We start from the raw sequence: 11,393 nt of genomic DNA, 5'->3' as shown, positions 1-11,393 counted from the left end.
CGCAATTTAGATTTAAATGGGTGTGCAAGACCGCCCTCAGCCGAGTGAGATAGACCAAGACACATTTTTGGTTGTATACGAGAATGGCGTAAGCAACCCGCTTAGCCGGGTCCCACAATATGCCCATTTTTGACCTATCCAGCCACTGGATCGCCCTTAAGACGCGAAGCCTACGGAGGTCCCTAACAAAAGTTCTTGCACCTTCCTAATTAGGATGTTTCAAACTGACGTACGCGCAAGCACAGGTGCGTATTTTACAGTCTACGTAGCGTATACTAGAGTCTACACAGCGTATATTAAGGCACGCAAACTTTAAATATTAATTTACTAGCCTAATACTATATATAATAAAAATTCCCTATTATATTTTTAATTTATACTTAGTAAGATAATATATAAAAATATAAAAAGCCGTAATAAGTATTATTATTCCTAAAACTTCCTAATTAGGAAGGTGCAAGAACTTTTGTTAGGGACCTCCGTAGTATCAATAGTTCTTTTCATCTACCCCAGCAACATATTCATATTCTTGGCGGCCTGTCTCTTCCGTTTCTTTAATTAGGCAAACCGACTTGGAAAGAATGGTATTACCGCTCCTGCTGGATTTGTTGGCACTTTATTGTCGGAATATGCAGTATAAAGTTATAGCTTTCACATATTGTCCCTAGCTAATATCTCGCAGCGCTAGAGAAGCCGATTTTAAATCTTAGCGATTCTTTTAATAAATTTATTTCATCTAAAGCTAAAAGCTGGGCAGTAGCTGGATATCCGTATTCGCCGCCACCAGAATATTTGGTAAAACCCTCCGGTTTATTTCGCTCACCAATTAGTTATCGCCTTAATTAGCCATCTTTTACCTTATATGTCCTTAAGGACGGTAAGGCGGCTGACCCGATAAATGGCTGTATTATAATAGTCATGGGCACAGCCTATAATAGCGACACTCTTTTGTATGATTAAATCCATCGCCAAGATGCAAAGAGTAAGGGATGTAAGAGTTACCTATTAGAAGTTCGAAAAATCTATAAGGCATAGACTTGTCAGATTTGGGAGTCTTTAGAAGCCAAAGTTGAAGTTGTGTATAGCCGAAAGACTTCCAAAGCTATCATTACGGATCTAAACATCAAGTTAACTCTAGTGGCTCTTTGGGGTGAATTTTCCGGAGTAATAATTCACCTTATATATAAAGAGAGCTTCCGAAATGCTTAGGCGGGATTTAAATTTCGAAAGGTTATAATTCATGCTAATCATCCCTAGCATTTCTTTTGGGCACGTGGAAAAGATCCAGTCCTCATTTATCAAGATAAAGTCCTCGCTGTAGCTGCAGCTATCGCTGGCGTTCGCCACATTCCGAACTACTACACAGATCGATTGTTTTAGAGAAAACGGCCTTCAATGCAAAAACGGAATTTGCAAGCAGTCATGATGAAATATAAAAACAGAGGCCTTAGTATTGACCTGTCAGTAGAGTTTGCAGAAGTATCACTGCTAAACGACCTAAGATGATTTATGAGAAGGGACAGGTGGCCGGCAAGAAGTGTTAAAAGTAAGCCAGATGCTACCTAAAATTCGCTATGCACATTGAACCAGCCCGCGTCCATCGTGAAAAATATACCAAACTAATTATACCATGCTGCAAGCCCGAACTGACGCTCCCTCTCCATCCTCACTTCTCTGCTGCCCTCCTTCCTCTACCGACCCATGCGGATGACGCCCGCGGCGACCAGCTTCTGCACGTTTGCGCGGATCTGGGCATTCTTCATATGCTCCTGCAAAGCCGCGGGGTCGTCCTTGGCTTGCTGCAGGATGCTCTGCATGACGGGGTCTTGCAGGATAGACACGATCTACTCCAAGTCAGCGGCGAAGCTGGGGCACGAAGTGAGTATGGGAAAAGGAAGCTTACCTCCGGGTCCTTCTGGATACGCTCGAGTGTCTGCGCCTCAGTCTCGCCTTCCCGTGCTGAGAATTGCGCCTGGATCGCCTTCTGCTGCTGCTGCTCTATCTCGCGCATATTCTTGCCATCTTTATCGTACTCCATGGCCTTGGTGCACACGTCTATGCATTTGCTGTACTCACGCATGGCGAAATAGGCTTGAGCCTTGCGGATGTAGGCGCGGATGAAGTTGGGGTCCCGCTTAATGGCCTCGTCGCAGTCCTGGACCGCGCTGGGGAACGACAGCAACTTGATGAAGCAGGCGGCGCGATTCGAGTAGCCGCGCGGGTCGTTCGGCGCGCGCTTGATCATCTCGCTATAGGCTTCCACCGCGGCCGGCCAGTCGGCTTCTTTGAACTTGGCGTTGCCGAGCTCGCGCGCTTTTTCGGCTTCAGCCGGGTTGATGTACGACTCTTTCTCAACGGTTATCTTGGCCTTTTCGGCAGCACGGAGTTTTGTGAGAATTTCTGGGGTCCGGTGCTCGGTCAGGGAGCGCTGATAGTTGAGGATAGCGTTCGGAAGATCGCCAAGCTTTTCGTAGGCTGAGCCGATACGGCCGAAGGCTCTGGACGAGTGTTAGTTATATGGACTTAATAGTATTGTGCACGCTGGAGCTTACTTAGCGATCATCTTGAAATCTGCAAGGATTTCTCTGCCGTACTCGACGGCTTGCTGGCATGCCTCGATCGCGCCTTGGTAGTCTCCCTTCTCGAATTTAGCAGCACCGAGATTTGTCAAGTAGGTGATGTCCTTGTGCAACTCCCATGCCTTGGTGTAGTGCTCGGCAGCAGCGTCGAATTGCCGCTTCTTGTAACATTCCGTTCCCAACTTCTTCTCCTGGTCGGCCTTTTCCTTGGCTTGTTTTTGAGCAATTGCTTCCTCATCTTCTGGTTCTGGTTCTGGTTCTGGCTCGGGCTCTCTCTTTGGCTCAGGCCTCGCATCGGGCATGGGGACATCCTCCTCTGCTTCTGTTGCCCGTCCCCCGTCCGCGGGGTTCTCGCCGGCTCCTGGAGCACCAAATTGCATGTCTATACCCAAAAGAACGCTCATTACCTGCAGGAAGCGCGGGTCCCTCATCTCCTGCCCGATGGCATTAGGGTTTGACTTGAGCCGTTGAAGCTTGGCCATGAAATCTGGGTCGGCGAGGAGCCCGCTTGTCTTCGGGTTGCTCGCGAGCTTCTGCAGCATCTGTGGGTCGTTGAAAAGGTTCCCTAGTCCTCCGCTGGGGTCACCGCTAACACCATCTTCTCTTGCTTCTGCATCAATTGCGCGTTTGACTGCATCTAGACCAGATTTTGCTTGAGCGTTGTTCGGGTCGAGTTTCAGAGCTTCTTCGTAGCCGTCCTTTGCACCAACTGCAGGCGGTTAGTGGCAGGTATACAGCCTAAGCTTGGACGAATTGCACTCACCAAGGTCTCCTTGTCCATGTAACGCAGTTCCCTTCCGTCCCCAGCCCTTTGCCCAGTCGGGCTTGATCTCAGTCACCTTATTTGCGTCCTCCAGAGCATGAGCGAAGTCCTTCAACGAAGCATAGGCACCGGAGCGGTTGGAATAGAGCACATGATTAGCCGGCTCGATCGCGATAGCTTGTGTGAACTTCTCACTACTCCAAGTCAATATGGTGGCCTGAGAGGCTGGGGTAACGTGGGGGAATATACATTGATTCCTTGAACTTCTTCTCTGCAAAGAGCTTGTTTCCTTCAGCTTTGAGAGCGTCCGCCATGCTGGACTAATAGAGGAGGTTATTGGGCAGCTCGGGGAGTATAGGTGAGCTTAAGTGAACGTGCTGAGGGCGGAATTAAATGGTGGTGCCTCTCCTCTATTCTGGAGTGTTCCATCTTCCATAGGTTGGCTTTTCTGCCACCGCCGCCCCGAAGAGGTTAAGGCGCAAAAGCTCGGCAAGGCTGTGAGAATAAAAACTGGCACTGCAAAGTAGCTTAATAATATAACAACCATAAAAGATATAAAATAATCAAAACACAGGGTATAATATTTAAGGTACATTAACACCTTTACCTATTTAAAATTTGAAATACCTACGTTATTGTGGCTTAATAAATCCGTAGAGTTGGGCGACTTTTGATGTTCCTCGTGATTTGTATGGTTTGCAGGGTCACTTTTTCCATCNCCCGCGAGTCCCCGCCATGCCAGTGGACACATTTGTTCAAACATACCAGTTTTCCAGCTAGATCTTGAGTTACGAGACGACGATCTATTTCGCAGTATCCTATATTGTCTCTGACCTATTTAAGAGCTGCCCCTGCACTGTCATGTTCGTGGTGTGAATATAAATCACCGGGAAGAGTTCTGCGCGGGGACTAGTTATACGAATTGACATCTCTCAATACTTGAAGCAAGCACTCCTTACGACAACGGCTGTCAAGGATATTTGCTAGCCACAATATTCGACTTATTCAGCGTTCTCTCAGAAGTCAAATCTTCGCCGATCTTAAAAGGGCGCCGTCCAGGTCTAGCCATGGCCGAAGAAAAGCTGCTGCGTCAGGCTGTCTGGCAGTGCTATCAGGCAGAGGTCACTGATCAAATTTCTGTCTCCAATCTCCAGGTGACTGCAAATGCGGGGGTCGATGTCTGGGGTAGGAAAAAACCGCAACCAGCTTTACTTACCGTGACGGTCTCTTTGCCTCAGCCGTTCAGCTCTGCTGCTGAAGGTGATGTGGTGGATAGCAGCACTGTGCACTACGGAAGGCTGAGCAAAAGCGCTATCTCGTCAGTTGAAAAGGCAGGCCCGAGCTGGCTTTCTAGCATGGATCTGGCACAGCTTATTGAAGGAGCTGCGTCCGCCACAGCCAGCTCAGTCTCACTTGCAGCTTGTGAAGTGGACGTCTTTTATCCCAAGGGTAGCATGCTTGGCGATGGTGCCGGTCTCACGTACTCCAAAGCTTACGGCGACAACACGATATCTAGGGTTCTCTACCTGAAAAACGTCCGCGTTCCCTGCATTATTGGTGTAAATAGTCATGAAAGGCTTATGAAGCAACCTGTAGTGGCAAGCCTATGGATAGACTGTCTTGCTAGGGACCAGACCGATGAATATATCAAGGTGGAACAGATGTTGATTAAGGTAAGTCACTCTGACTCTAAGCCACTCCAGCAGTATAAACTCAGACCCTGTATTAGACCATTGAGGAATCATCCTTTGAGACACTGGAGTCCCTTGCAACGACAGTGGTGGCTCGACTGATGGACGGTTTCGTCCGCTCAATTTCTCCTGGAGCCAACGTTAGATTACGCGTCACGAAGCCGATGGCAGTTCCTTTTGCAGATGCACCAGCTATTGAAATCTTCAGAGCTTTCAAACCCTAAGTAAAGTAAAGGCGAGCTGAACAATGAACCCTGCAAGGCGGAAATTGGAGACCCACGGCTGCAGAGCTTATTTTGGCTTCCTTTATCTATCAACAGCCCAAGGGGCCTCATGCGCCAGCAGGCCTCCACAAGAAAGCCAATTCAGCCAGATAAGGATAATTCAGGAGACGGGAGATATTGAAAATCGGCAAACAAGCCAGCCGCTGGAAGTCTTGGTGTTGGAAATCAGGGCATTGAAGGTGGGTATGGTGGAGACAGGGGTGTTTCTTTGAGCATTTTGGATCTCTAAATACCCCCACGTGCCCCAGCGGAAGATGTGGGAGGTCATGAGCGCCACGAGCTTTCGGCAACTCAATACGTGGCGTAGATCTCAATTTCCCGAATAAAATATTATCGGTACCGTGCATGTTGGGTGTGAACTGCTGCGCTTCTGGCGTTGACATGCCGAGGGTGACGACCTTGGCATGGTTTGTTTTTCCCAGGGCGAGCTGCAGCTTACAAGTGTGGTGCCATCTTTCGTGGCGTCTTATACCTGGCAAGCCTGGTGACTCTCTGCACTACCTGCTTGCACTACCTGCACTACCTGCACTACCTTGTTGGGCTTGTGGCGTCATGCTCTGGCGATCTATTCAACGGATTTACCGCCGTGGACAACTTCTAGAGCTCGTTTAATCCTTTAGCAGCATGCGAGTCGCAAGCCCTCCGCCACAGAAACCTAGGCCACTGACTTTCTAGGCTCAAAATATTTTACACCGCTCGTTAGAATTCCATTGTAGCACTGAGCAGTCAGAGTCGCTATCTGAAGCTTACACTTGATACTAGAGAAGTAAGCAATGCTGAGGTAGAAATAGATGCTCAAATGCATTGGGATACTTCTTGAGTAATGAGATCCCCTACAGGAAGCAGACCGGCGTGAGATCGTCCCCTGGAGATGAACGGTGGGAGCCGATAGAGGGATATCCTCAGCTCGTCGGACTCGTGCCCAGATGTGGCTCTTGCCAAACATGTGCTTAGATCCCGCACTGCTAGTTGCTCCAACGACAGCAACTTGATATAAGAGACCACCCCTCCACTTTTTTGGGCTCTGAACACCACCTTCACCCACACCTTGCCGTTTAACAACCGTCTAATTGCCTGGCTTGGAATTTCCCTGTAGCCGGCATCCCTCGTCAAGTAAGCCGCAGCACAGACCAAGAATCTGGATTTTCTAGCCAAGCAAGCTCCCTGGCGAGCTTTGCCCCTCTTCGTCACTGATTCTAACTTGAAACCAATCTTCCCAGACTCAACACTCTCACTCACAATGGCTTCCCGCGCAATCCCCTCGCACTTGAAGCCCTCTGCTGCTGCCGGCAACGGTGATGCGGAGAGCTTTGCCAGAAAGCACCATGGAAAGACCCAATCACATGTGGTGGGTGGACTTTTTTCTGTTTCCAGGAGCCCCGCTATGCTAGCTCGCCCCATTGCTCGACCTTCGCAACGACAGCGTCATCCACACACTCGAACAGCATTTACATCGCTCTATTTGACATTACACGGGCTCGTGGAAGATATTTCAATCGCGGGAAATTCCCAAAACCGTATTGACGGCTTAGAACTGCCTTGCAAAAAAAAGCCTGGCACAGCCTTCTCAACATTGACAAGCTATACCACCTTGCCTAGGCGCGCCAAAATTAGCTCAGCAGAGCTCTAGAAGCCACCAGACATGCGTCACTGCTTTCCTGGAGCTTACTCTGAGTCCCATCGAGCAAGATTTCTATACCCACGTCACTCGTCGAACACGTCCACCAAACGATAACGATGAAATTCGCACGTCACATGAAGTCCGTCAACAGTTCGTGGTCGATTAACTGAGCTCTCTTGGGCGCCACTTTTTACAAAATTTTTGGAATTATATCAACTAACGAGTTTTGTTCTACCCAGGCTTTCGAGAACACCTCCACAAATGTTGCAGCTTCCCAGATGCGCAATGCCCTCAACCAGCTCGCCGATACAGTGAAGGATGCGAAAGAGAAGCAGGTATGGCTGCCGTGGAAATATGCATATAAAATGACGGCTAACTTGGCGATTGCAGAGGTTTGAGACTGAAATGGACAACTTCTTTGCTCTCTTCCGGAGATACCTCAACGACAAGGCTAAAGGAAATGCCATTGAGTGGTCCCGTATTGCACCACCAAAGGCGGAGCAGGTCGTCGATTACAGTGATCTTGCCAACTCCCAATCTGTCGAATTTTTGAACAAGCTTGCCGTGGTCAAGCTGAACGGTGGCCTTGGTACTTCCATGGGTTGCGTTGGCCCTAAGTCTGTGATCGAAGTCCGTGATGGCATGTCTTTCCTTGATTTGTCTGTTAGGCAGATTGAGTACCTGAACAGGACATACGACGTCAACGTGCCTTTCGTGCTCATGAACTCATTCAACACTGACACTGATACGGCCAACATCATCAAGAAGTATGAAGGTCACAACATCGACATCATGACATTCAACCAGTCAAAGTACCCCCGTGTGCTTAAGGACTCTCTTCTACCCGCTCCCAAGTCCGCCGATTCAGACATCGCCAACTGGTATCCCCCAGGCCACGGTGACGTCTTCGAGTCTTTGTATAACTCCGGCATTTTGGACAAGCTTCTTGAGCGGGGCATCGAGATTATCTTCTTGTCCAACGCAGACAACCTGGGAGCTGTTGTGGATCTCCGCATCCTACAGCACATGGTTGATTCTAAGGCGGAATACATAATGGAGCTGACAGACAAGACCAAGGCCGACGTCAAGGGCGGTACCATCATCGACTACGAGGGTTCCGTCCGCCTTCTAGAAATCGCACAGGTTCCTAAGGAGCATGTCAATGAGTTCAAGTCAATCAAGAAATTCAAGTACTTCAACACCAACAACATCTGGATGAACCTCGAGGCAGTTAAGCGCGTTGTAGAGAACAATGAGCTCGCCATGGAAATTATTCCTAATGAGAAGTCAATCGCAGCGGATAAGAAGGGTGAGGCCGATTTGTCCGTCATTCAGCTCGAGACCGCCGTTGGTGCTGCCATTCGCCACTTCAGCAACGCCCACGGTGTGAACGTTCCTCGGAGGAGGTTCTTGCCCGTGAAGACATGCTCCGATCTTATGCTGGTCAAATCAGATCTATACACCCTTCAGCACGGTCAACTCGTCATTGACCCGAACCGATTCGGCCCGGCTCCTCTGATCAAGCTCGGCAGCGACTTTAAGAAGGTTTCCAGCTTCCAAGCGCGTATTCCCAGTATTCCTAAGATCGTCGAGCTGGATCACCTCACCATTACCGGTGCGGTCAATCTAGGCCGAGGGGTCACCTTGAAGGGCACGGTCATCATCGTGGCGACAGAGGGTAGCACGATTGATGTTCCTCCAGGGTCAATTCTGGAGAACGTGGTGGTGCAGGGAAGCTTGAGGCTGCTTGAACATTAGTTTCGATAAAAATGAAATGTGTTTTCTGGCTATGATGGTCTAAATAGCGAGGCCAGGTAGTGTAGTTAGATGCCCGGGATGAGGCGGTTCTACCTTCATTAGCTTCATATAAGCACGACTGCTTTATATCTGTGATAGACATGTTAATCTAAACTAATTTGCTAGTTGGCGGAATACCCCCGTAAGCATGTGATGATCTGGCGATGATCTGGTGACTGAAACAAAGTTCAGTCGACAGGCGTCATCTGCTCCGTGAGGTTGACGTCTGATCCAATCGGGTATCGGAATTTAGCAGTTCGGAGAGAGACGGGCTTTTTTTCGGGCTGCTGCCTTTATATGAGCGACGGGCGTACCTGAATGGGGTTGCGGCTGTGTTGTCGCCTGCTGTGGCTTGTGCAATCGTGTTGTTACATCACTCGCCCAGCTGGGGCATCCTTGGCTGTGCAACTCCGTTCCTGTAGCAAGAGACCATTTGGCCAGCGGCTGAGCCAGCTCTGGGGCTTAGTCTTCCAGTCACCTTGCTCAGCGGCTACTCGTGAAAAAGCTATATGTACGTCGTTCCCAAGGCCCTTCGCCATGCAGAGCAGGATTCTTGACATCGGATGAACCAATCCTCCTAACCGTCATCGGCCGCTTGCCCAACACTGTCTCCGGACTTCGCACAGCGCTATTTTCCACGATTGAGATAAAATGGCCACAGAGCCAGCTGATTCGGCCAGCAAAGAAGCATTTCAATTCTGGGGCTACCTCTTCAAGCAGGACAACTGCGGCGTCGATCTCTTGGATCGACTTTTGGCTGGAATAGCTAACTACATCGTATGTACCCTTGCGCTGCCAACCCGTGCTAGACAAATGTCCACAGAGGCAGCGGCTGACGAAAAATCTTCTTAGACTTCACACTACGAGCCCAGCGAGTGCCCAGATATCACCCCATCACAGCTTGCGACCTTCTATCGTGCTGTTGGCGGTGACTATGACGTCCTATTCGTCGAAACGCCGCCTGGCTCCCTAGCCTTCATTTACAAATCCATCGGGTGCCTTCACTCACTTCAGCCTGCTCCGAACGACAACACATTCGCTTCTCCATGTATACCAGCTTTAAAGAAGAAGGGTTTCATCAAATGGCAGACAATCCAGCTGTTGCTTGGTCCTGAGGAACATGTCCCATTCCTACAGAATGCCGTACGCGACTTTGATATAATAGATCCAGCCACAGGAAACCCGTTTCCGAAAATTCTCCCCAAAGAAAGCTTTCCCGACAAGCCCGATGCAGCTATGGTACGATGGTATGAAGGAGTCTCAGAGAGGCTAGGACAGGAAGCCCAAGCAGAGGAGCAGAGGAACGCTTCTACTCGAGTACACATAGAGGTAGATGAACCTCGAACCTCTAGTGAAACATCTGGAGACTCTTCAGTAGATAATCACAACGAAGTGGATGAACGCAATGGAGTCGCCGAGTATTTCAGAAACCCTATGTACCGCAATCGGGAAGGAAGGCCTGCCATTGTTCGTCGTTTCTCTAAAAACCTTCCCCGTTCACCCCTCCAATTTGTAGAGAATCGTGGCAGGATTGTAGCAAACAGTGTCCGTCATTTCTGGAGCCCGTGGAGCAGACGTCGCAGCCTTCCCGATCGGCGTGCCGACGAGGATGGAGAGGTTGAAGATAACCCTACCCCGACGGACCCACAACCTCGCTATGTCCATAAGAGGCCTCATCCGCGAAGGGAGGACAGTCTATCGTCCACAGGTTCTGAATCTGATATTCCTCGGCACCACCCAAGCCCAGTACTGCGTCATCGGCGAAGCCATGAGCCTCCATCTAGTCCACGGGAATACTTTCCTCCTTACTATGAGGAAAGGCGGTACTCGCAAGATAACCGCAAGCCAGAGCCACCGGCGTATGGCCCTACAAAATCACCCTTGTTCGCAACACATGTTGCACAGATGCAGGCAAATAACTGCTATGATCGGCCTGATCGGCGGCCGGCAATGCCTCCGAGGTCGACACACTATCCCCGGCAAAATGTAAGGTATGCAGTGAAGCAGACGAGTCCAAGAGACTCGGAGCCACCTGTCACCAGAGAGCCTTATGAATACACCAATCGTAGTTCGAGGCAGCGGTCTAGGGAGCATGACCGAGACCGGGATCGGGAGCGGGACCGAGATCGGGAACGTGACAGGGATAGGCAGAGAGTCCATAGATATGTAACGCCAGTGGACGGCGGCGTTGGAGGGCGACGGTACCCGGTGGATGCACCATGGCGTTAGGTCTCTAGGCGGGCGACACTTGCGTTGATCTTGCATGGTGGCGGCTATTTTTTAGCTTTGGGCAATGGCATTGGATGGGTTTGACAACACACGAAGCGTTTTGCTAATGGGCGTGCATAATGAAGATCACGAGTATTTAGTTTTTCTCCACTACTTGTACATAAGAGTCTTTCAGCTGGTGGGTTCAGCGGGATGGATGAATACAAGCTGCGATATCGCGATATCATGGTAGAAATTAATGAGCGACGCCTCAGCGAAAAAGTGCCCAACTACAGAAGATCAGATGTTCAACGTCGTTGGCCAGTCGCAGTGAACGTAATTTCAAATGTTGACTGTTGACTGTTGCGTCTTCAGTGTGAATTATGGGCTGCCACGATGGATCTACCCTAGGGTGCCCCAGCCGAGCTGGCGTTTGCTGTTTCCAAGCTC

The 11,393-nt window shown here is 49.7% G+C and overlaps 6 protein-coding genes across 6 annotated transcripts; 3 read left to right on the top strand and 3 right to left on the bottom strand.

Annotated features, from left to right (window-relative positions):
• Positions 1–1,691: 1,691 nt before the first annotated feature.
• On the bottom strand, positions 1,692–2,011 carry K441DRAFT_545272 (uncharacterized protein; the record flags this gene model as incomplete). The annotated part of the gene is made up of 2 exons (XM_067642803.1): positions 1,692–1,844; positions 1,904–2,011. The coding sequence occupies 2 exons, from the start codon at positions 2,009–2,011 to the stop codon at positions 1,692–1,694; spliced, it is 261 nt and encodes an 86-aa protein (XP_067507406.1).
• Positions 2,012–2,397: 386 nt separating this feature from the next.
• On the bottom strand, positions 2,398–3,291 carry K441DRAFT_338328 (uncharacterized protein). The gene has a single exon (XM_067641252.1). The coding sequence runs from the start codon at positions 3,119–3,121 to the stop codon at positions 2,549–2,551; it is 573 nt and encodes a 190-aa protein (XP_067507405.1). The 5' UTR covers positions 3,122–3,291; the 3' UTR covers positions 2,398–2,548.
• Positions 3,292–3,655: 364 nt separating this feature from the next.
• K441DRAFT_338321 (uncharacterized protein) lies at positions 3,656–4,065 on the bottom strand. The gene has a single exon (XM_067641251.1). The coding sequence runs from the start codon at positions 3,935–3,937 to the stop codon at positions 3,707–3,709; it is 231 nt and encodes a 76-aa protein (XP_067507404.1). The 5' UTR covers positions 3,938–4,065; the 3' UTR covers positions 3,656–3,706.
• Positions 4,066–4,409: 344 nt separating this feature from the next.
• K441DRAFT_674589 (uncharacterized protein) lies at positions 4,410–5,257 on the top strand (the record flags this gene model as incomplete). Its single annotated transcript, XM_067650769.1, has 2 exons — positions 4,410–5,015; positions 5,072–5,257. 2 exons carry the CDS (start codon positions 4,410–4,412, stop codon positions 5,255–5,257), a joined length of 792 nt encoding a protein of 263 aa, XP_067507403.1.
• Positions 5,258–6,537: 1,280 nt separating this feature from the next.
• Positions 6,538–8,755, top strand: K441DRAFT_654734 (UDP-glucose pyrophosphorylase). The gene is made up of 3 exons (XM_067647735.1): positions 6,538–6,665; positions 7,178–7,273; positions 7,329–8,755. Exons 1-3 carry the CDS (start codon positions 6,558–6,560, stop codon positions 8,694–8,696), a joined length of 1,572 nt encoding a protein of 523 aa, XP_067507402.1. The 5' UTR covers positions 6,538–6,557; the 3' UTR covers positions 8,697–8,755.
• A 397-nt stretch (positions 8,756–9,152) lies between these two features.
• On the top strand, positions 9,153–11,239 carry K441DRAFT_629682 (uncharacterized protein). Its single transcript, XM_067646244.1, has 2 exons — positions 9,153–9,512; positions 9,588–11,239. The coding sequence occupies exons 1-2, from the start codon at positions 9,387–9,389 to the stop codon at positions 10,962–10,964; spliced, it is 1,503 nt and encodes a 500-aa protein (XP_067507401.1). The 5' UTR covers positions 9,153–9,386; the 3' UTR covers positions 10,965–11,239.
• Positions 11,240–11,393: the final 154 nt, after the last annotated feature.

This window comes from Cenococcum geophilum, assembly GCF_001692895.1.
Source record: "Cenococcum geophilum 1.58 unplaced genomic scaffold K441scaffold_8, whole genome shotgun sequence".
NCBI classification, from domain to species: Eukaryota; Fungi; Ascomycota; class Dothideomycetes; order Gloniales; family Gloniaceae; genus Cenococcum; species Cenococcum geophilum.
The sequence above is the reverse complement of the archived record's forward strand: the minus strand, read 5'-3'. Positions and strand labels throughout refer to the sequence as shown.